General features: G+C 31.3%; 3 protein-coding genes and 1 long non-coding RNA gene across 6 annotated transcripts in view; 2 read left to right on the forward strand and 2 right to left on the reverse strand.

Annotated features, from left to right (window-relative positions):
* LOC137823362 (ribosome biogenesis protein BRX1 homolog 1-like) overlaps positions 1-2,414 on the forward strand; it is a 17,025-nt gene extending 14,611 nt beyond the window's left edge. For both annotated transcript variants that reach the window (XM_068628465.1, XM_068628464.1), the window contains exons 6-9: positions 457-558; positions 1,662-1,730; positions 1,811-1,909; positions 2,003-2,414. In XM_068628465.1, coding sequence (XP_068484566.1) covers positions 457-558; positions 1,662-1,730; positions 1,811-1,909; positions 2,003-2,134 — 402 coding nt within the window. In that variant the 3' untranslated portion in view covers positions 2,135-2,414. The remainder of the gene's footprint in view (positions 1-456; positions 559-1,661; positions 1,731-1,810; positions 1,910-2,002) is intronic.
* The window catches only part of LOC137823365 (ribosome biogenesis protein BRX1 homolog 1-like), a 16,597-nt gene extending 1,585 nt beyond the window's left edge, over positions 1-15,012 (forward strand). Inside the window, exons 2-9 of the mRNA XM_068628470.1 lie at positions 10,856-11,076; positions 11,236-11,396; positions 11,666-11,744; positions 11,936-12,060; positions 12,521-12,622; positions 13,650-13,718; positions 13,800-13,898; positions 14,550-15,012. Coding sequence (XP_068484571.1) covers positions 10,872-11,076; positions 11,236-11,396; positions 11,666-11,744; positions 11,936-12,060; positions 12,521-12,622; positions 13,650-13,718; positions 13,800-13,898; positions 14,550-14,681 — 972 coding nt within the window. The 5' untranslated portion in view covers positions 10,856-10,871 and the 3' untranslated portion in view covers positions 14,682-15,012. The remainder of the gene's footprint in view (positions 1-10,855; positions 11,077-11,235; positions 11,397-11,665; positions 11,745-11,935; positions 12,061-12,520; positions 12,623-13,649; positions 13,719-13,799; positions 13,899-14,549) is intronic.
* On the reverse strand, positions 4,868-8,758 carry LOC137823364 (H/ACA ribonucleoprotein complex subunit 3-like protein). Of its 2 annotated transcripts, none has more exons than XM_068628468.1 (4): positions 8,612-8,758; positions 7,195-7,266; positions 6,863-6,905; positions 4,868-5,210 (listed from the first exon to the last, which is right to left on the reverse strand). In XM_068628468.1, the coding sequence occupies exons 2-4, from the start codon at positions 7,246-7,248 to the stop codon at positions 5,113-5,115; spliced, it is 195 nt and encodes a 64-aa protein (XP_068484569.1). In that variant the 5' UTR covers positions 7,249-7,266; positions 8,612-8,758; the 3' UTR covers positions 4,868-5,112. The 2 variants fall into 2 exon arrangements, with proteins under 2 accessions (XP_068484569.1, XP_068484570.1); XM_068628469.1 differs by lacking the exon at positions 8,612-8,758 and adding an exon at positions 8,217-8,308.
* An 8,694-nt stretch (positions 15,013-23,706) lies between the features above and the next one.
* Positions 23,707-24,246, reverse strand: LOC137826600 (uncharacterized). Its single transcript, XR_011083541.1, has 2 exons — positions 24,123-24,246; positions 23,707-23,940 (listed from the first exon to the last, which is right to left on the reverse strand). It is a non-coding gene; the product is annotated as an uncharacterized lncRNA (long non-coding RNA).
* Positions 24,247-25,079: the final 833 nt, after the last annotated feature.

Genomic DNA, 25,079 nt, shown 5'->3' on the forward strand with positions numbered 1-25,079 from the left:
TCTGTTTCTTTCCTTGCAAGTTTTTTCATCTTTGTCCACCTAGTTTCATCCGAGTAAAACTTAAGTTGATTACTCTCATATGTGCCATTTCATATACAAGGTAAAGGTTAGCTTGATGGTTTCATCTTAGTTTGTTGATTCATGATGTTGCCTCCATGAATTTCCAGTCTAATTATGATCTGCTTCATGTGCTCTTTCCTGATGTTATTGGGATCTTACATTGTGGTTGTCATGTTTCTTCCTAGGAGTATTTTCTCAATTTGTTGTTTCTGATTGGAGAAAATTCAATTAATGTTATTATATGTCCATCTATTATTACATAGTTTAGATTGAGTAAGCTGTGAGTTCTGTTTAATGCATATATTTCTGTGTACAGTTCTCTCTATTTCTAATACTGTTGTATGTCTGCTGTAATTGATAATTTCTGATATACTATTTCTTTCTTTTTTTGTTCAGATATTCGAAATACCAAAGGACCATAGAAAAGCTAAGCCCTTCCATGATCATGTTTTTGTTTTCTCAATAGCTGATGACCATATATGGTTCCGTAATTACCAGGTTTGTGTTTGTATTAGCATTGTCCTTTAAAGAATTTATGGGTTCCTTAATTTGAAGATTGTTGTTTGGGGTCTCCTTTCTACCTACCTCTAAAGAAATTATGTGTATACATTGTGATTATAAATATGTTGATTGCTTTTTTAGCCACAGGTTAATGATTGAAGTGAAGTTTGGGTCGAGCATTTTTAACCTTTAGTTTCTTATAAACATTACCGAGGAATGAACTTAAGTTTCTATCTATACATTTCAATTTGAAGGATTAGTTTTTGGGTTCCTTAATAAATAGACTTCAATATGATGTAAAGAATGCTTAACCACAACAATTTTTAAGATTGAGGATATTGGACTATTATAATGAGTTTAAATTTTTATCTACTACCAGTGTAAAACATTTTGGATGTTCCAGTATGGTATTGTTTCATAAGCTCAAAGGTTAAACTATGGTGCATGTAATGTTTCGTTTACTGATCAACTTCATTCATTTAATTATGGTCTGCTATGATGCATGGGCACGATATTGGATATGATGCATACCTGATATGGCAATACACTTGCTTTTGAATATTTAAGGTACTATGCGTGACATATAAGTATTGAAAAATGTATAAAAACATAATAAATATATAATTACAATTGTGTGAATCCAAATTGAAATCACATTTATTAGACATTGTCAAAATAAGTATTAGTGTTTAATAGATTAGATACTTCATCGTTGGTAAAGTATCCCAAAGTATTGGATACGGATATGTGATACAAATTGAAGTATGTATCAGTGCATCACAGATGGTCAGTCTCACCAAATCAGTGATGACTGAATCAAGTGTTGATTTTGGTTTGATTCCTGTGCGAGCCTGCAATAGAAGTTCTACTCATTTTTTGTAGGACAAAAACCCATTAGATTGAGTCATTTGTGTTATACTCATGGCATCAGTCTTTTAGAGGACAATTGTTACTATTAGTTGTTCACAAGATTCATTTAATTCGACCATTTATGGTCTCATTTTCTCCAACTATATAATATTGATTTTTTCATGACAAAGTATTGTTTTATTTTCTGCCTGTGGCCTACTAAGGAATGCTACATCTTTATTCCCTTGCAGATTTCTACTCATCATAATGAAGCAGATAAATTACCAAAGGGAGGCCTTGATAAAATGACATTTATTGAGGTCTGAAAACTGGTTCTTGATGTATTTTTTATCTTTCAATTTCTAACATTCATTTACATGTGTGCAAACTACTTGTGTAGGTCGGTCCACGATTCTGCTTGAACCCAATTAAAATATTTGGTGGCAGTTTTGGAGGCCCAACATTATATGAGAATCCATTCTATGTATCTCCAAATCAGGTACCAACCAATATATTTTTCGTGTATGCTTAGAATTTCTCAAGCTTTCTACTACTAAGAAGCATATGTATCATTGGTTGCTGGTTCTGATAGGTTCGAGCTTTGGAGAAAAAGAAGAAGGCTGGAAAGTTTGCGAAGAAGGTCAAAGCAAAGACAAGGAGGAAAATGCATGAGATGTCTAATCCTCTGGAGCCTGATGAGTTTGCAGATATGTGGAAAGATTGATTTTGAATACAACTGCAGCTAAAGAGTAAGTAAGAAAGAAAAAATCATATTTCACCTTATATCCATTCATCATGTGATGGAATATTTGGTTGGTAGCAACAGCTTTTGATGTGAAATTCTTTATATGTTCAATTGAAGATATAGCTGTAACATGAAAGGGAGACTTTTTTTATTCTTCAATGTTTTTTTCTGTAATTTTTGTGGGGGCTGGTTGTTCTCTTATCAGACATTGATTTGGTGGATGGAAATTAAATTTTGGCAGAGAAGGTTCCAGTTTTGAGATTGGGTTTGAATGATATGTTTATTATGAGCTCTCATTCCCCTGTAGAGAAGAGAACTACCATTTTTTTTTATATCTCACCAGTAATAAATCACTATTAACGGTCTCATTATAACCTATGCTGGCCTAATTTAAAATATAAAATAATTGTCTAATACTGATAGAAGATTCCTATTGGGTAAATCAGATTTTGGCCTACTATGCTTCAAACATATATTCACATTTTTACCATGTTAGTGTTTTCAATATATTTCGTTTAGGGTGGCTCTTTTCTTGGTAGTTAATTTCAGGTATTTCTTCCTGCATCTCTATATTTTTCTTTTTGCACCCCTACATTCTTTGAAATACTTGATGATTTTGGGTGATTCTGGAATAGTAGTTTTGTAAGAAAGGGTGTTTTTGGGATATAGGGGCTTTGAAAGTAAAGTGTGTTTTTCGAATAAGAAATCTGGAAGGTAAAAATCTATTCTGGAAAAAACATTTTTAAATTTTTAGAATGATAAATCTGAAATTCATAAAATATGTTTTGGAAAGTGGATGAAATAGTAACCTGGAAGTCATTTTTAAAAGGGGTAAAATGGTCTTTTTGGAAAATGATGGGGTGCAGGGAGAAACATCCTAATTTCTGGTGCTTTTGTTTCTGGGTTTCTTAACAAAAGAGAAGGGGCTCAAGGCCCAAATAGAGCCATGGGCTCCCAAGTGTACCTTTCTTTCTACACTGTAAGAATATCTCCCTGCACCCCCCCCCCACAAATACAAAATGATCAAATTTCCGTTCAACAAATTTTTGAACATGGTTGACCCACAAATTTTAGAATGAATTTTTTGGTTGAGGTTAGAATTTATTCTAGAATGTTGGCATAAACTCTTCTTTTGGTCATATTTTTTTTTTCTGGAGTTATTGTGTTAGTAAAGTACATTTTGAAATAACAAATGGATACAAATGTTTTAGAAATAAGGTAAATAAAATATTTGGATTACTCACTGCAATCTTCTAATTTATAGATTTCGAAATGTACTTTTCCAAATAAGTTTTGGCTTTCTTAAAAGTTAGATGGTTCTTTTGATAACATGAAAATCATTAGTGTTTTGTAAAATATTTTTCAGAATGTAAGAAATAAAAAAATGTTTATGAAATTATTTTTTAAGGTGACATTTTCAACCAAATTTTTTCCAAAAAAAAGGATAACATTAAAAGAGTGGAAAATAGTTTAATTTAATCGGAGAAAACAAACTTAATCTCAATTTATATTTATTCAAGAAGAAGCATTGCATTGTTGCGAGCTTGGCAGTGAAAGCATAAAAGTTAATGTGAGATATGAAAGAGAATGCAAAGAAGATAAATAGTTTTGAAAGGGAAAAATGCGGTAATAATATGTCATTTTAAATGAAAAGCAACAAAAGGGGCTGCATTTCACAAAAAAGGAATGTAAATAGTAGGATCCAACATGAGTCAACATACCTAATGAAGCCCAAGAAATTGAAACGGGACGGCCTAGAACTTAACATTTCTGCAAGCGGGTAGTAAGATTGCTTCTTCCTACACCTCCTTACGTTTCTTCTCTCACTTCCATAAATTTTTGTATTCCAAAATTGTCATTCTATAATATTCTATATTACGTAATTTGAAAGTATGAGATTAAAATCTGGAAGCCTTTTTTCATATGCGTGATTAATTTGCAATGCCATCGAGCAAGTTTGGTGGGTGGTTGGCCGGCACTTCGATGTTTAATCGAGAAAGCGGTCGTTCGGCCATACTTGCAATGTCATGGGTGGTCGTTCGGCCATACTTGCCATGGGTGGTCGGCCGGCACTTGCGATGTTAATCGAGCAAGCGGGCGTTGGGCGGCCGGCACTTGCGATGTTAATCGAGCAAGCGGGCGTCGAGCGGCCTGCACTTGCGATGTTAATCGAGCAAGCGGGCGTTCGGCAAGTACTTGGAATGAATTTGTATTTATATTTATAACTATTATGACCCATGAATTTAAATTATATTATTTATTAAAACTAAATAACTACCACTTAAATATTTTTAATTATTAATTATAATTTAAGTCTTACATAAATAAAAATAATAATTGCATAAATAAAACATAATTAAAATTATATTTTCTTATTTCCTCATAATTGGTTAAGAAAATATAAATTAAACTTAAAATATAACTTATCACGTTCTCATTGTATCATCAACGTATAGATTAATTTTTTTTTAAAGTATTATAGTCCCTTGACATACATTAATATCTGTTTTTATAATTCATTTATCTCCATCAAATTACCTGTGTTAATGATAACTAAGTTCTTTCTCTTACGTTTCTTAATTGGGAAAAGGAAAATACGTGTAAACATATTTGCACAGATAAAAATTTCATTCATTCTTTGTTGATTCATGTAGCTGGTTTCATCTAGCTGCACTTTTATCTCGTTTTGAAAGCTGGCAACCACCCCATGCGTTGAGACAAATTATTTGTTTCACAATATTAAATTGACTGCAACAGAACTCAAAATCCTTTAGTGCATTTCAACATTGGAAACTTCATTCTAATACAGTAAGTAATAAGTGAGCCATATTTGACGTAATTGGTTCAAAACAATATAAATGGCTCAATCACTAGGCACCAGGTATCGGCACTACACTAGTTCACAAAACACGGCCAAGCACAGAAAAGACACTTAAAAATTGGAGCTTCAAAATCAGTCAGTACTTTAGAGGTGCCTGCTGGGTTGGTAACAATCCAAAACGCTTCTTCAGAAGAACTCTCTGCCTCGAATATTTATCATCGGGTGAAAACCGAGCTGCATTTTGGGAAAACCACAAAAATCATAAACAGGTACAGAAAATGGAGAGAATTATAATTTATAAATAACATTTCACATGTATTTGAGAGTGACTAGTATGCCTTATGCCAATGACAAAATCCAAACTGTGCAAAAAGCAGATCTTTAAAATATTATACAGTGAGCAATGAAAATAATAAGTTGTTACTGCTGAAAATAGGAAACAAAGTACTAGGTGGCTTTTTTAAATAAAATTAACAAACAAATCAAAATAGAAAACAATTTTTTGTAGTAAATTAGCCCTATGCTACCAAGTTCCACACTACAGAAGCTCTTAATCAAACAGCCACAATGATATGTTTCTCAGTCAATGACTTTCATCCAATGTTACATCCAACATGCATATCAAGATGATGACTCGGCACTTTCGGAAAAACGACGAGGCTGATGGTGTTACTTTTTTTCCACCTTTAACTTTTTTTCCTTATAAAGACCAAAAATCCTTCAGGGAAAAAAGACCAAAAGGGGACAAAAGAAAACCAGGATCAAAATCAAGCAGCAAAGAATGCCAATCTCGCTAAGAATTTGACAAAGACGGCCTCTAAAAAGGCAATTACCAAATGTACCTGTATGGATATTGGGGACTGAGTAATGTTGATCCACGTCGATACAAGGTGTCTTCTTCACTCTTGGTTGTCCTATTCTTCAAGTCTTCTTTCTCTTCGCGTGCTTCGGTCGGCCGGCGGGGGTACCTGCGATTGCACTCCGACGCTCAAGTCAGCGATGGTACTCAAGTGAGAATTCTCTGATAGTATGGAAAACGTACCTTTCCCCCCTTTTCAGAAGTCCCTTTAGTAGGTTGACCTGGGCCTTGGCCATGTGGGCCAATCAGTTGATGGTTAGAGACATGCTTAGTGGTCTTTGGGTCGTGCCTGGTGGTTTCCTGAAAACCAGGGGAGTGGTCTAGAGGACGTGTTTTTACTTCGTCAATGGTTGTTATAACTGCTCTTTTCTACACGTGTAACCACGTTCTGGATTAAATTAGATTTATTCGACATAAACCACTCGTTCGTCCGGCTAGAGGTCATGGAAGGACGAAGAGTCGTATAAGACGCAGGGTTTTGTGATGATTTTACCATGAGTATCCTGCGGTCGTCCGGTGCGGACCGGTACACCAAACAACCAAGAAAAGTCTTGATCCCAATTTCACAACTAAACTCTAGAAGACGGGCTGCCAGAGAAAACTCTAGCATTTCTTTAATAAACACAAAGAAACACAGATTGAATGCAATGCCAAAAACCCTTTTTCTGTCGTTGTTGACAGAGCAGATCCTCTAAAATTAAAACACAAACTGTCAAATGCCCTAGGTACAACCCCAATTTTCAATGAGAATAATAAACCCATTAATCCATACAATTCAAGCCAACCCGTTTCAGAAAATTATCTACGCAAATAGAAGAGAAGTGAAAAAAAAAGCCCCCAAATAAAAAAATACAAACTATAACAATGTTACGGTCCACAGTGCATTTTAGTATCAACACAGAAATTACAAAGAAATTGCACAGAGAAGGACAAAAGGTTTTCTTTTGAATTCACAAGCAATTATTATAGCATAATTTGAAAAAACTCATATATATGTCAAGAAACTGCAGTAAGCAGAGCAAAATACCTGGATGGGCAGATTGTGTAGCTAGCCCTACCGGCGACTCTTTCTGCAAAGAAGAAAAACAACACACTTCAAAGCAGTGATAACCACCAAGATTTTGGCTTGTTGCCAATAACCCGTGAGGATGCAATTTTATTACAGGAAATCATAACACGAAGAAATTAAAACGTAGGAAAAGAACCAGTGCGTTAAACTGAGCTAGGGCTGAAACAGCCTTTCAATGATTCATTTCAGATTGAGTCAAGAGGGTTAAAGAAACACGAGAGAATAAATATTGTCGCTCCATTATTGAATGTTTGATAAATACAAACTTCATAACCAAATACAAAACTTACCTTAGTGGTGTAGACTTTGTCACCATTGTCGTTTATGTAAAACTGAAGATACATTGTCACTGATAACTTAACCTGCAAAAACCGAATCAGATAACAATAAGGCTTTGTTTGGATTAGAGGGCGTGGGAGAGTGGAAAGTTGAGGGTGTGGGGGAGTGGAAGTGTGAAGATTTGTGAAAAAAGTTGAGGATGTTTGGATTGAGGTATGTTAGAGTGGATGTGTGAGGAAAGTTTATTGAAATATGTGAGTGATGTGATGGTTGTAAGGATATTTTGAATTATTTTTAATTGTGTAAATTTTAAGATTACAAATTTACCCTTCTATATAAAAAGAAGAAGAAATAAATGATAATTAATTTTTTACACATTATATTTAATTAAAAGAAATTCAAGTTTTAATTATAAATAAATAAATAAATAATTTAAAATTCAAAGAAATTAATTAATAATTTTTTATATTTAAATATATTTTTATTATTTTCCATTTTATTATTTTAAATTAATTTTTTTAATTAAGTTAATTTATTTAGATAATTTTAATATTATTTATGTTTCTTGTATATAAAATAAGAATAAATAATTATTAATTTTGTGCATATTTTAGTTAATTAAAATAATTTAAAGTTTTATTTATAAATAAAATAAAATAAATGTAAAATTTAAAGAAATAATTAAATATAATTTTAAATATAAGTATAATTTTATCATTTTTTATTTTATTAATTTAAATTAATTTTGTTATTTAAGTTAATTTATTTAGATAGTTTTAATATTATTTATAATTCTTTAAATTATGTTATATATATATATACAAAATTATTATTAATAATAATTTTCATTATTATTATTAACAAAATTAATATATTTTAAAAAATAGTTGTCAAAATATATAATATAAAATTAATTTTTAAATTATAAGGATGATATAAGAATATAAAGGGGTGCAGGAAGAAACAAAGTAATGTTTTTTTAAAAGTTGAAACCCATAGTGGAAAAAAATGAAGCCCAAGTTAATATGAAAACCTAAATCTGAAGCACAGTGCAAGAGAAGAGACACTGAGAAGAGAAGCCGCAGAGGAAGAAGAAGAAGCATGGGGCGCGATGGCAATGGCAGTTTACACTGTGGAAGATGAAAAAAATAAGGGCACAATAGTATTTCACTAATCTGACGTGGCTTTCCTCTCTAACCACTCTACTTTCTCTTCATATTTGGGAGGATCCGAAAATCACCCATGTTTCCACTCAATCTCACCCTCACCTTCACTCTCTCACGGAACCAAACGGGGGTGGCACTCTTAAATCCGTCTGCGCTACAGTGCCACCCCTTGATCCAAACAGGCACTAAAGCTAGAAACCATAGCACGTGTTGATAACAGAAATTGGAAACAACAATCAGTCTAGGGTTATCAGAAACATACCTGATCGAGAATGAACAGCAACAAAAATAAACTCAGCCGAACGTAAAGAAATAAACCTGCGGTGGAGGCGAGGAAAGGGTTTTAAGGTTTTCTGGTCTACAGAAGTTGCTTTGGTTCAACGAGAATGGGCCTTTCATTTAGGTTAAGGCCCTTTTTATTGGTTATGGGCCATTTTGCTAATATGGAAGGTAGTTTCTTCCTGCACCCCCATAATTTTGTAAATTCCGAAACTGACCTTCACCTGTTATTTGAATTCGAGATCTGGGAGTGTGCTATGGATTCATCAATCCGGAAGTGAATCATGTTGCTTTCTGGGAGATGTTAATCGAGCAAATTTGGAGGGTGGTCGGCCGGCACTTGCGATGTTAATCGAGCAAGTTTGGCGGCCGGCAGGCCGGCACTTGCGATATTAATCGAGCAAGCGGACGAAGGACGGCCGGCACTTGCCATGTTAATCGAGCAAGCGGCCGTCGGGCAAATACTTGCAATGTCATCGAGCAAGTTTGGTGGGTGGTTGGCCGGCACTTGCGATGTTTAATCGAAAAAGAGGGCGTTCGGCAATACTTGCAATGTCATCGAGCAAGTTTGGTGGGCGATCAGCCGGCACTTTCGATGTTAATCGAGCAAGCGGGCGTCGGGCAATACTTGCAATGCCATCGAGCAAGTTTGGTGGGTGGTTGGCCGGCACTTGCGATGTTAATCGAGCAAGCGGGCGTCGGGCAATACTTGCAATGTCATCAAGTTTGGTGGGAGGTCGGCCGGCACTTGCGATGTTCATCGAGCAAGTTTGGTGGGAGGTCGGCCGGCACTTGCGATGTTAATCGAGCACTTTAGATATGGTCGAGGAGACGGTTGAGCTGCAGTGTCGTGCGGCCGTGGCGACCAGGGCTCTTGGGAATGAGCTAAGGAGAGTGAAGACAGTCTCGATTCCAAAACTGAAATCTCAGCTCAACGAATCGGCTGTCTCGTTGAAGGATGCCCTGAAGGCAGTGGACAAAGCCCGGGCTGACGCTCAGACGGTCAGGAAGGAGCATGAGGCTTTAAAGATTACTTTCGAAGAAGTAGCAGTTGGACGGGCAGATGCCATCAAGGAGCGGGAAAAACTGGCCGCGGAGAAAGAATTGTTGAGTGCTCAAGTTGAACAGCTTCAAGGGTTCATGTTGAGCATTAACGAGGAGTCGTTCAGGCAGGGCGTTCGGCAGGTCGCCTTTTTCCATTGGTGCCGGACGACGTTGAGCGATAAGACTCGAACATGGATGTGGTGGACGGCCGTCTGATGCCTCTGGGGGACGAGGAGGCCGAAGAGAATGATCAAACCATCTGTCCTACAACCGAGATGCCACGTGCAGATGATACCGTACCGCCGGAGGAGTCGATGCAACCGGATGACACCCTTGATATTGTTTAATATTTTCATTACCTGGGCCCGGGGTGTGGGCTAAAGAGAATTTTACTGCTTTGTGACGTGTTTTGAACTATTTTACTTTTTGCTATCGAATTTATTTTCATGTTGCTATTACCACGCAGTTTAATACCGGACGACGGTGCTTTGATGTCGCGCGTAACTTGGACATTTATATATAATTTAATTGAATTTCTGACTAAGGTAATTTAATTGAATTTCTGACCAAGGCTGGTGAATAACGTTTTAAAGTTATAATTCGGCTAACTTTAGTTATATCTTCCGACCGAGGGAACGGTTAATTAATTTAATTGAATTTCTGACCAAGATTGGTGAATAACGTTTGTTATAATTCGGATAACTTTAGTTATATCGTCCGACCGAATTAACGGTTAATTAATTTAATTGAATTTCTGACCAAGATTGTGAATAACGTTTAAGTTATAATTCGGATAACTTTAGTTATATCTTCCGACCGAATTAGCGGTTAATTAATTTAATTGAATTTCTGACCAAGATTGGTGAATAACGTTCAAGTTATAATTCGGATAACTTTAGTTATATCTTCCGACCGAATGAACGGTTAATTATTTTAATTGAATTTCTGACCAAGGTTTGGTGAATAACGTTTAAGTTATAATTCAGATAACTTTAGTTATATATTCCGACCGAATGAACGGTTAATTAATTGAATTTCTGACCAAGATTGGTGAATAACGTTTGTTATTATTCGGATTTTAGTTATATATTCCGACCGAATGATCGGTTAATTAATTTAATTGAATTTCTGACCAAGGTTTGGTGAATAACGTTTTTGTGATTATGGTTATTGGGTGTGTCAGATTTTGAAGCAAAAAAATGGGGAAGAAGAGAAAGCACAGTGAGAGTAGTGAACTTGTTGCACAGCCCAAAAAGGAAGATGCTGCTCCAGAGAGACCAACGAGGACCCTTTTGGGTTGGAAGGATAAGAGTCTAGTCAATGATGAAGTCGACGACAGCAACGTTGGTTCACCAATATTCAGGAACAAAGAGAAGGTTTTGGTCACTTGCTCTAGGCGCATTACAAACCCCATGACTTGTAGTTATAAATTTTGTGTTTTTCGTTTATAGTTTGTATTACTCTATTTTTGTGTCTTGATGTGCAAAGTTTAAGAACAGAGAAACCTTGTGCAGTGAGTCAGTTTTTGTATATTATAATGGTATTTTTTTGGGCGGAGTATTTATTTTCCATTAATTTGTAGGTACCGGCATTTGATGTTGAACTTGGTGTCACTTTTGCCGCATTGCAAGAAGGATAACAAGGTTGAATCAAAGGAAACTAAAGGCGCCACCCTGAACAAGCTTGTTGAGCTCAAAAGTTGCTCCTCGTGTTTATTTTTTGAGGTATTTTATTTATATGCCACAAGGTTTTTCAGTGCCGTGTTACTTCGATTTAGGATTGATGTGTCGTGCTGTTCTCTAGACTAGTATTTGCATTATGTTTGCTATTTGGAAAATCTAAAGCATGCTTGTAGGTAGAGGGATTCGTTTCTTGGTTACAAATGTTGATGCTATTTAACTATGATATGGTGGTAGTCATGAGTTTGTGTCTGGTCAACTTGTTATATTCTGATTAGTGTCTTCTCCTCTCATTTTCTATGCATCAATTTCAGTGCAGGAAGCAAAAAGATCTTTATCTCTGGATGGCCAAATGCCCCAGTGGCCCATCTGTAAAATTTCTAGTTAGTGCGGGTAATATTCTGATCTGATCATTGTCGTAATGTTTATATAATACTAATTTGCTTGCTCTGATCATGTAGAGTTCTGATGTCTGTATACTCTAGGCATCACTGGTCATTCTTCCCAGTGAATTATGATTTTGTGTTTTTCTCTCTCTCTCCCACCCAATTTTTTTATATACTTTTTCCACCACTGCTTTTCAGTGCATACTATGGAGGAGTTGAAGCTAACGGGAAATCACCTAAAAGATTCCCGTCCTCTTTTGACGTTTTCTGCAAATTTTGAAAAAGATGCACATTGGAAACTGTTAAAGGAGATGTTGTTACAGGTATGTGGTCGGTTTCTTTCCTTGCAAGTTTTTTCATCTTTTTCCACCTAGTTTCATCCGAGGAAAACTTAGTTGATTACTCTCATATATGCCATTTCATATACAAGGTAAAGGTTAGCTTGATGGTTTCATCTTAGTTTGTTGATTCATGATGTTGCCTCTATGAATTTCCAGTCTAATTATGAACTGCTTCATGTGCTCTTTCCTGATATAATTGGGATCTTGCATTGTGGTTGTCATGTATCTTCCTAAGAGTATTTTCTCAATTTGTTGTTTCTGATTGGAGAAAATTCAATTAATGTTATTGTAGGTCCATCTATTTTTACATAGTTTAGATTGAGTAAGCTGTGAGTTCTGTTTAGTGCATATATTTCTGTGTACAGTTCTCTCTATTTCTGATACTGTTGTATGTCTACTGTAATTGATAATTTGATATACTATTTCTTTCTTTTTTGTTCAGATATTCGAAATACCAAAGGACCATAGAAAAGCTAAGCCCTTCCATGATCATGTTTTTGTTTTCTCAATAGCTGATGACCATATATGGTTCCGTAATTACCAGGTTTGTGTTTGTATTAGCATTGTCCTTTAAAGAATTTATGGGTTCCTTAATTTGAACATTGTTGTTTGGGGTCTCCTTTCTAGCCACTTCTAAAGAAATTATGTGTATACATTGTGATTATAAATATGTTGATTGCTTTTTTAGCCACAGGTTAATGATTGAACTGAAGTTTGGGTGGAGCATTTTTAACCTTTAGTTTCTTATAAACATTACCGAGGAATAAACTTAAGTTTCTATCTATACATTTCAATTTGAAGGATTAGTTTTTGGGTTCCTTAATAAATAGACTTCAATATGATGTAAAGAATGCTTAACCACAACAATTTTTAAGATGGAGGATATTGGATTGTTATAATGAGTTTAAATTTTTATCTACTACCAGTGTAAAACATTTTGGACGTTCCAGTATGGTATTGTTTTATAAGCTCAAAGATTAAACTATGGTGCATGTAATGTTTCATTTATTGATCAACTTCATTCATTTAATTATGGTCTGCTATGATGCATGGGCACGATATCAGTTATGATGCATACCTGATACGGCTATACATTTAAATTTTGAAAAATGTACAAAAATTGAAATCACATTTATTAGACATTGTCAAAATAAGTATTAGTGTTTAATAGATTAGATACTTCATCGTTGGTAAAGTATCCCAGAGTATTGGATACGGATATTTGATACAAATTGAAGTATCAGTGCATCACAGATGGTCAGTCTCACCAAATCAGTGATGACTGAATCAAGTGTTGATTTTGGTTTGATTCCTGTGCGAGCCTGCAATAGAAGTTCTACTCATTTTTTGTAGGACAATAACCCATTAGATTGAGTCATTTGTGTTGTACTCATGGCATAGTCTTTTAGAGGACAATTGTTACTATTAGTTGTTCACAAGACTCATTTAATTCGACCATTACATGGTCTTATTTTCTCCAACTATATAATATTGATTTTTTCATGACAAAGTATTGTATTATTTTCTGCCTGTGGCCTACTAAGGAATGCTACATCTTTATTCCCTTGCAGATTTCTACTCATCATAATGAAGCAGATAAATTACCAAGGGGAGGCCTTGATAAAATGACATTGATTGAGGTCTGAAAACTGGTTCTTGGTGTATTTTTGATCTTTCCATTTATAACATTCATTTAACCTGTGTGCAAACTACTTGTGTAGGTCGGTCCACGATTCTGCTTGAACCCAATTAAAATATTTGGTGGCAGTTTTGGAGGCCCAACATTATATGAGAATCCATTCTATGTATCTCCAAATCAGGTACCAACTGTACCTGTATGGATATTGGGGCCTGAGTAATGTTGATCCACGTCGATACAAGATGTCTTCTTCACTCTTGGTTGTCCTATTCTTCAAGTCTTCTTTCTCTTCGCGTGCTTCGGTCGGCCGGCGGGGGTACCTGCGATTGCACTCCGACGCTCAAGTCAGCGATGGTGCTCAAGTGTGAATTCTCTGATAGTATGGAAAACGTACCTTTTCCCCCTTTTCAGCAGTCCCTTTAGTAGGTTGACCTGGGCCTTGGCCATGTGGGCCAATCAGTTGATGGTTAGAGACATGCTTAGTGGTCTTTGGGTCGTGCCTGGTGGTTTCCTGAAAACCAGGGGAGTGGTCTAGAGAACGTGTTTTTACTTCGTCAATGGTTGTCATAACTGCTCTTTTCTACACGTGTAACCACGTTCTGGATTAAATTAGATTTAATCGACATACACCATCCGGTCGTCCGGCTAGAGGTCATGGAAGGACGAAGAGTCGTATAAGACGCAGGGTTTTGTGATGATTTTACCATGAGTATAATGCGGTCGTCCGGTGCCGACCGGTACACCAACCAATATATTTTTCGTGTATGCTTAGAATTTCTCAAGCTTTCTACTACTAATAAGCTTATCTATCATTGGTTGCTGGTTCTGATAGGTTCGAGCTTTGGAGAAAAAGAAGAAGGCTGGAAAGTTTGCGAAGAAGGTCAAAGCAAAGACAAGGAGGAAAATGCATGAGATGTCTAATCCTTTGGAGCCTGATGAGTTTGCAGATATGTGGAAAGATTGATTTTGAATACAACCGCAGCTAAAGAGTAAGAAAAAAAAATCATATTTCACCTTATATCCATTCATCATGTGATGGAACATTTGGTTGGTAGCAACAGCTTTTGATGTGAAATTCTTTATATGTTCAATTGAAGATATAGGCTGTATTTCTGTTTATCCTCCATAACATGAAAGGGAGACTTTTTTTATTCTTCAATGTTTTTTTCTGTAATTTTTGTGGGGGCTGGTTGTTCTCTTATCAAACATTGATTTGGTGGATGGAAATTAAATTTTGGCAGAGAAGGTTCCAGTTTTGAGATTGGGTTTGAATGATATTGTTTATTATGAGCTCTCATTCCCCTGTAGAGAAGAGAACTACCATTTTTTTATATCTCACCAGTAATAAATCACTATTAACGGTCTCATTATAACCTATGCTGGCCTAATTTAAAATATAAAATAATTGTCTAATACTGATAGAAGATTCCTATTGGGTAAATCAGATTTTGGCTTACTATGCTTCAAAAAATATAGACATTTTTACCATGTTAGTGTTTTCAATATATTTCGTTTAGGGTGGCTCTTTTCTTGGTAGTTAATTTCAGGGGTGTTTCTTCCTGCATCCCTATTGTTCTTACAACAAGGACCAAGAACACTAAAATTAGGTTGACAAGATTAACTCTTATACAAATCTTCCGAACTTTGGGCTGGACTCTCTCGGTCTCTTCTCACATTGGGTGCTCTAGACTTCTCAAGGTAGATGCTCTCGGCTTCTCTTTCGGCTAAGTGCTCTCGGCTTCTCCTTCGGCTAAGAGCTCTCGGCTTCTCCTTCAGCTAGGTGCTCTCGGCTTCTCCTTCACCTAGGTGCTCTCGGCTTTTCCTTCAGCTAGGTGATCTCGGCTTCTTCTCGGGTTGGGCTCTCGGCTTCTTCTCCTCACAGGTGGGTGTGTGTACCTGCAAGGCGCTCCGATGCCAAAGTCAGATATAGTTTTTTGCTTATCAGATCAATTGAAATTCTCCTTACCTTTTGAGTTGAACCTTTATTTATAAGGCTCTCTTATTGGGCTTAAGAGTTACTTAGGTCTTTTCTTTTTGCACCTAACATTTTGAAAACACACACCTGTATATTTGGGCCCATCTTATGGGCTTTGCTATAATCACTAATTTAATTTTACGCACAACAGTTCGGTCGGTCGAGACTTTCAGTTGACCTTTCGGCGTCAGAGCCTCCCGGTCGGTCGAGACTTTCAGTTGACCTTTCGGCGTCGAGACTTTCGGTTGGCCGTACAACCTTTCGGTCGGTCGAGACTTTCAGTTGACCTTTCGGCCTAGACAGTACACCTATATTTTTCTTTTTGCACCCTTACATTCTTTGAAATACTTGATGATTTTGGGTGATTCTGGAATAGGAGTTTTGTAAGCAAGGGTGTTTCTGGAATAGGGGTTTTGTAAGGAAACTGTGTTTCTAGAATAAGAAAGCTGGAAGGTAAAAAACTATTCTGGAAAAATTTTTTTTTTAATTTTTAGAATGATAAATCATAGTAATCTGGAAGTCATTTTTAAAAGGGGTAAACTGGTCTTTTTGATGGGGTGCGAAAATGATGGGGTGCAGGGAGAAACACCCTAATTTCAGGTGCTTTTGTTTCTGGGTTTCTTAACAAAAGAAAAGAGGCTCAAGGCCCAAATAGAGCCATGGGCTCCCAAGTGTAGCTTTCTTTCTACACTGTAGGAATATCTCCCTGCACCCCCCACAAATACAAAATGATCAAATTTCCGTTCAACAAATTTTTGAACATGGTTGACCCACAAATTTTGGAATGAATATTTGGGTTGAGGTTAGAATTTATTCTACAATGTTGGCATAAAATCTCTTCTTTTGGTCATTTTTTTTCTGGAGGTATTGTTTTAGTACAGTTCTTTGAAGTAGAAAAAAAACTGAAATGAAGGCCATATTATAGTATACCAATTTTGTCTTGTCTTTTCTTTTTCCTCTTCTACAACAATGGGAATGATGCACTGAGCAAAACCATTGGTTATTTTGGCAGCAACAAGTTATTATTTTCAACACTTTTGAAATAAAATTTCTCGACAATTTTGTAAGCCACACAAAGTTGACGTATCCAAATTTCAATCTGTTTGGAAAGTTTCTGAAAAATTAAACCGAAAAGTATCGATTTGAAACTCTTCAACTATGCAAAGTCATAATAAGATGTAGTTTCAGTTCGATATAAAATGCACTAAGAATTATAAGACGCTTGAAACGTTTTAATTGATCACAACAATATTACGCATGAACAAAAATATAAAGAAAAGCAATTTTCTTCTTTTGAAAATGTATAATTATTAATAAGAATAAACCACCGACGACTTTTATTATCTTATCTAACGATGGTAAGATACGACAACACAATTCTCTGTTTCCCCATTATGAAATAAATGACACATCTCAAACATAAAATAATGTCCCATGTCGGTGTAGAACATTGGCACAGATACTTCCAAGTACAGTAGTAGATTTTTAGTATTTTTCTCCCTCAATAGAAAATTTGGTCAACACACTCGTTTAACTCATATCATAGTAATCATCACTATGTTGAAACTCTTGAGTTGTAACTGTAAGGGTTAGGATTTGTTCTCAAACAGATTGAAATCAAAATAACTATTGTCTTCTTCTCGGTATCTTTTTTAACTTTGTGAATTCTAAACTTGGATAGTACCTGTAAAAACATTTTGATGTTCAGGTGAGATCTCCAGTATTTAATACTCGGTGTTATTAATACTGAAGATCACCTACCTTATTCTTAAAATCTGTGCATAATTATACGATTATGATGAGTTCTTTATTATTGGGTTGAATTAAAACTTTTGACCATAATTAAGAATGTATTACCTAATGTTTATTAACTGATTAGTCTTGTTAATTATCTGTTTAGACATAATGAATTCAGTTGTTTCAGTCAACCCTAATTGAATGTTGGACTTTCAATTGTCTTACGGATCCTATCGATACAAGATTCAATTTATTTAATATGGATTTAGAGTCTATTATGGCCACATGATTTGTGATTCTCAATTTTAACCATTAGTTCCTTTAGCTAGATAAGATACACCTCAATCATGAGTTATAATTATGTGATTTGATCTCTAATTTTTTGATGGGAATCAGTTTTCTAGAAGAGTAGTCTTTGGTTAGCACTTAAAGTCAGGGCCACAAAATAAATGTTGGCCTCATGTAACTCCAAAAGGAACAGAACATATTCCAGTTTTAACTCTGAAACCAAAAATCCAATCACCATTTCTTCTTTACCTCTTTTGTTCCATTTACTGAGATATCTTGTCATCACACTAAGCTCACAAACATTTAAATATGTTTATGTGGACTTGGAATATGTGAGTGCTGGGTGGCCCTCCAACAAATTTCTTAACCTCATCACTTCATAAGTCTTAAGGACAAGGACCCCTCCATCAACCACTCCCACTCACTTATTTTATTCCAATTAACCCCACAAAACCCTTTTGCTTTTTCTCACCTTAATCCACCAACTAAGTCACCATTCATTCCATCTCCATTTTCCACATAAACTCATTCATAGCACACCAAATCCATTATGTTAGTCAACAAATTTGCCCTGTTAGAGTACAATGGATCACATAGTTAAAGTTCTTAACTAGCTCATTCCATTACAAAAAACACTAACCACATTATGTGGTTGTCCATTGTTTTGCAATGCCAAAGCATAATCATTAGAGTTCTTAACTTGCTGACCTACACTGAATTATGATTATTTAGAGACTTCATCTCACAATAATTTTAGATATTTTTCTCCTTTTTATTATTAATTGTTTTTATCCTATATACTAAACCTTAATGTTTTGTTTTGATTAAGGAATTGAAATGAATTTGAGATGATTTGAAGGGAAAGTGTAAAGAAAGTTAGAGTGTTTGGATTAAGGTAAATAGAATGGAAAGTGTAGAAATTTTTTTTGAAAGTTGGTAAGTGATTAGATGAATGTGATTGAAATTATATTTTTTTTAATTGATAAAAATGTAAGTTTACAAATTTACCCTTATGTTTAAAAATTATTAAAAATTAATTTGATTGATTTATTTATAAATTATAATTATTTTTAATTAAAATATTATTTAGATATTTATAATTATAAATATTTGATAAAAGTTTATTTTTATATTAAACAACATTATTATTTTTATCTTTACTTTTTGTAATTAATATAATTATTATATAAATTTATTTCTTTATTATTAAAAAATATATTTATTTTTATTATTATTGATATTTATAATTTATTATATATATAATATGATTAATTATGTTATTTTATAATATTTTTTTATAATTTTAATTATATTTTTTATATTTAAATTGTAATTCTATTCTAAATAAAAATAATAATTTAAGTTTAAAATAAAAAAAATAAGAAAATTAATTTTAACTAATTAATTAGTTAAATATATATTTATTTAATTAATTACAACTTTCTTTGCAATTCTTCGAAAAAGTTTTGAATGAAAAAAAAATGGATTTCTATGTTTTTTTAACTTTATTCCATTGGTTTCACGGTTTCTTTTGAATATTTGTTTTATGGGAATATGTAAGGTTATAATATTGAATTTTAGAAATAATTTTTGAATAAAAAATATTAGGTATTATCTTTTATTTATTTGTATATTTATTTTTTATTAAGTTATATCATAATATTGATGTAATTGAAAAGTGTGTTCGATATAATATTAGTAATAGTTAAGTTGTTAACTATTTATTATCTTGATTGTTATGGAAAGAATTTTGTTAATAATAATAATAATAATAATAATAATAATAATAGTAGTAGTAGTTTATATGAGTTATAAGATATATAAGAAAATTATATAGGAATATAGTAAATCATGAATTCTATTATTTTAAATTAGGTGCATATAATTGCATATAATATCGTACAATAATCGCATATAATTTGATAATTATTATTTTTTTAATAATGCAGATTGTTCATCACAATATAATTACGTGCAATGTGATAATTATTATTTTCTTAATAATACAGATGTTAACAACATTTTTTTCACCAGTCTTTACCACCATCACTAAGGAATTTATACCAAATTAGATTCAAATACTTGTTTGTACTGCACATATCCTACTTGAACGGTATATCTTCCGCAATAGCATTTGAAAAATTTGAAATTTTAGGAGAGTAGTAAGAAAAGAATTTTTTTTTATAACTTTTTGGTCCTGTATTATAAGCTATATAATATATAGATTCACTAATCATGAAATTCTAACATTATTTAATTAATTGAATATAATTATGTACAATATAACGTATAATTTGATAATTATTATTTTTTTAATAATGCAAATTTTTCACCACTATATCTACGAAGGAATTCTACAAATTATGCCGATAGACTTCTTGATACGTGCACATATCCTGCTTGAACTCTACCCTATAGGATCTTTCGCAATCGCATTTTAAAAAATTTGGAGTTTTTGCAGAGTAGGAAGAAAAGTAATTTTTTTAGAATTTTCTTGTTCTGTGTTATAAACTAATTAGTAGGTAGGATGAGATTTTATTATTATTAAATTGACAATAATTATTATAATTTAATAATTTTTTTTTTTTAATAATGCAGATTGTTCATCACAATTTTTCACCATCTTTACAACCATCACGAATGAAAAAATTCATGCTTATTGATTTTTTGATACGTGTACATATCGTCTTGAACTCTACTCAATACGATCTTACGCAATCGCATTTGAAAAGATTTGGAGTTTTGCACATAGAATTTAAAAGTTTTTGGTTTGTATTATAAGTTAATTACGTAGAATCCACTAATAATGAGATTTTATCATTATTAAATTAATTACATATAATTATGTAACGTATAATAATTACATAAAATAATTGCATATAATTTAATAATTATTAGTTGTTTAATAAGATAAAATTTGAAAATCTCATAAAATATAAGATCTTTCAACTTGAAGTTAAATAAAAATGTAAATTTATGTGTTATTTAGTTGAGTGTCTCTCTATTTTATATAAAAAAAATATATGGAATATATATATATATATATATATATATATATGAATTGAAATGATTCTAAACTTACCATATGAATTTATTAATCATATTAAAAATAACTTCCAAATTATTAAAATGTTATTTTCTTATTATTTATATATTTATATTTCATTAACTCATGTCTTATTGAAATGAAATAATCTAGATTTAATTACCTTATTCGTTCCGATATTGGGATCAATATTCAATTTAGTACCATGGTTTTTAAAAAAATTAATTTGGTCCCTATGTTTTTCAAAATGTATCCAAATCGGTCATTTCTGTTAAGTCCTACCAAACAGGGTTTGGTGTTGCTTACGTGGCAGAGAGAGTGTTTATGTGAAAGAAAGAGAGTGTTTATCAGAGAGGTAAGATTGAGAGTTATTATTATTATATTATTTTTATTATTATTATTAGTATTAGTATTATTATTGTTATTATTATTAATATTACTATTTTTCTTCTTCTTCTTATTATTACTGTTATTATTATTATTATTCTTATTATTATTATTCTTATTATTATTATTTATTATTATTATTATTATTATTTTATTATTATATTTATTATTATTATTACTATTATTATTATTATTTATTATTATTATTATTATTAGTATTATTATTGTTATTATATATTAGTAATAATAATAATAATAAAAATAATATAATAATAATAACAACAGTAATAATAATAATAATATGAAGAAAAAAATAATAGTAATAATATTAATAATAATAACAATAATATTAATACTAATAATAATAAAATGATAATAATAATTCTCAATCTTACCTCTCTCTCCATATAAACACTCTTAAGCAAGAGAACTTAACTGAAAGGACAAATTTGAATACATTTTGAAAACCATATGAACCAAATTGATTTTTTTTAAAAACATAATACTAAATGGAATATTGACTCAAAATGTAACGACGAATATGGTAATTAAATCTTTACTTTATTGCTTATTAATTATCATTATTTTATAGTGTTGCTTATTAAGTCATCATTTATGATTCATAATTTTTTGTTTATTGATTATAATTTATTTTACCGCTTATTCATTTGTTACCATTTATTTCTGTCATTAAGTTTTTTAATTAAAATTGATTGAAGTTACTAAATTAAAGTATTATAATTTTTTCTTCTTCTTATCTTATCTCACATGCATAATAAACACTTATATCAAATGTTACATATTAGTCATAAACCTAAAAAGATCAAATACATGTTAATTAACACTTATATCAAATGTTACATATTAATCCTAAACCAAAAAATCAAATACATACTTAATCAAAAAGTAAATTTTAAATGTGGAAAATACACATTATTCTGAAATTTCAAATATAGAAAATACATAAATTTAGAAACACTGAAAAAATCATTAAATTAAAATTAATTTTAAAAAAAAAATAATTAATTATTATATAGACTAAATTAAATACTATTTTTAAAACAACACAAATTATTGGTATATAAAGTATTTTATATTATTAATAAAAAATTATAAATTAATTTTTAAATTTGTATCTATTTAGTTATGAAAGTTTTAACTTTGAAACCTTTACAACTAATCAGATACTAATTTAAAAATTAATTTATAACTTTTTTTAATAATAAAAAGTACTTTAAATATCGATAATTTTAGTTTCTAAAATAATATCTAATTTAATTATTACAACAAATAATTAATTTAAGAAAATAAATTCTAAGACAAGTGTTAAAATTACTTGTATTTATCAAATTGATTTTTTTAAAAAATCACGGTACTAAATTGAATATTGACCCAAAATATAACGACGAATAAGATAATTAAATTTTTACTTTATTACTTGTTGCTTATTAATTATCATTATTTCATATAGTGTGTTGCTTATTAAGTTATCATTTATGATTTATAATTTGTTATTTATTGATTATAATTTATTTTACCGCTTATTCATTTGTTACCATTTATTGCTGTCATTAAGTTTTTTTAATTAAAATTGATTGAAGTTAGTAAATTAAAGTATTATAATTTTTTCTTCTTCTTATCTTAAATCACATGCATAATAAACACTTATATCAAAGGTTACATATTAATACTAAACCAAAATGATCAAATACATACCTAATCAAAAAGTAAATTTTAAATGTGGGAAATACACATTATTATGAAATTTCAAATATAGAAAATACATAAATTTAGAAACACTAAAATAATCATTAAATTAAAATTTATTTTTAAAAAAAAATAATTATTTATTATATTGACTAAATTAAATATTATTTTAAAAACAAAAAAAAATTATTGGTATATAAAAATATTTTATATTATTAATAAAAAATTATAAATTAATTTTTAAATTTGTATTTAATTAGTTATGAAAGTTTTTAACTTTAAAACCTTGACAACTAATCAGATCCTAATTAAGAAATTAATTTATAAATTTTTTAATAATAAAAAATACTTTAAACATTGATAATTTTAATTTTTAAAATAATATATAATTTAATTATTATAACAAATAATTAATTTAAGAAAATAAATTCTAAAACAAGTGTTAAAAATAACTTAATAAAGTATAAAAAAAATGAAGACGTTAAGTGGAAAGAAAAGTATGGAAAAACTGTAAAATTGGATATAAACATTTTTTTTTATAGTGGGAGACAAGTGAGATTAATTGCATTGATTACTCCTACATATAAGTTTCACATTTTTCTAGTTTAGTTAGACGTTATATAAGTTTCACATTTTTCTAGTTTAATTAGACGTTACGTTAGATGATTTTTCTTTGCTTTTTGATTATGGTCAAATCTTGGAACCTTGGTTGTTGGTTATTCCACTCAAACACCAAACATCAAATTAATCTGTTAAAGAACATTGAAATAACAAATAAAAAAGCAACAGGAAGATGAAACAGAGATATTATTATAGCTATAAGAATGGCTTTCTTAAAATTTCCAAATGTATTACATAAGATTGGTCCACACTTATTATTTTATGGAAAATTGTCTCACTTGGAACAAACAACTTGACAAGTGCATTTGCGTTTATTAGTAGGACGAGTCTTACAAGTGCAATTCGTAGGCGTAGAATTTGCTCCTAATCTATCAAGAAATTCTTGAAGGCAGCTTTTTCCTGAAGTTCCCGTTGGACATCTTCCATCCAACACCATATCTTTAGTGCAAACTCTCATATTCCCTATTCATCCCAAAATCACAAACACATCAAAAATCTCAAATAACAATAACATTCAAATAATGACAATATTCTGATAGGTGTGTGTCAGTGTAGCCGAAATAAGTTGCATACATGAAAGCTTTTATATAAAAAAAAATATTATGATAAAACACAATTCACAAATCATGATAATATTTATATACCGTAAGTTTGGCTGAAGAGAGAAAACAAAGCAAACACAATCAGAACAATGCTCTGTAACTTCGTCATGATTTTCTTTGCTTCTGTTTTTTTTAAAATGATTATCCAAATGACTTTCAAGTGATTGAACAATGTTGCATCTGAATGCCTTATATAGATGTATAGTGAAGTGAAAGTGTTGAGGTGCTTCTTGGGGAGGCTTAACCTATTCATTACAATCATAGCAATCTAAATAATACAATCTAAATAATTGGTAGTTAAAACATTGGTAACTAATTATATATCCATTTAAAAACTATTTAATACTAATAGAAATTAATTTAAAAACCAAAAATTATTTTAGTATCTAAAATAGTCTTTAATTTAGTCACTATAACAACTATTTATTTTTTGTCTCTAAAATTAGTTTATATTTATTGATTTTCTTGCGGTGTTTGTTATGTAAAAAAAATAAAATTTGTAAGGATATATTCTAATAATTTTTTTATTACAAGTATTCAAAAGGTTTAAAGTTTGAACTAGAAAAAAAATCAATTTTGTATTATGGTACAACGAAAACCATATTTAATTCTTATTCTAAAGAGTTAAAAAATATTTTAATGATGACTTAAAATATATTTTAATGCATTTATTTTTAAAATGTAAAGTCTTTCTAATAACATTATTTAAAAAATAGTATAGTTATTGAGAAACAACTTGAAAATGGAATAATTATGAAACCTAAAGAAAATTGTAAACACATCAGATAGCATGTGAAACTTTACATGATTTACTTTACTACTACTTGTTGTTTATTAATTATCATTAGTTAGTTCATAGTGTGTTGGTTATTAACTCATCATTTATGATTTATAAATCATTTATGATTTATAAATCATTTATGATTTATAAATCATTTATGATTTATAGTTTGTTGTTTATCTATATCTATATACCTTTATATATAAAGAAAATTCACC

Source organism: Phaseolus vulgaris, chromosome 8 (genome assembly GCF_000499845.2).
Source record: "Phaseolus vulgaris cultivar G19833 chromosome 8, P. vulgaris v2.0, whole genome shotgun sequence".
NCBI lineage: Eukaryota > Viridiplantae > Streptophyta > Magnoliopsida > Fabales > Fabaceae > Phaseolus > Phaseolus vulgaris.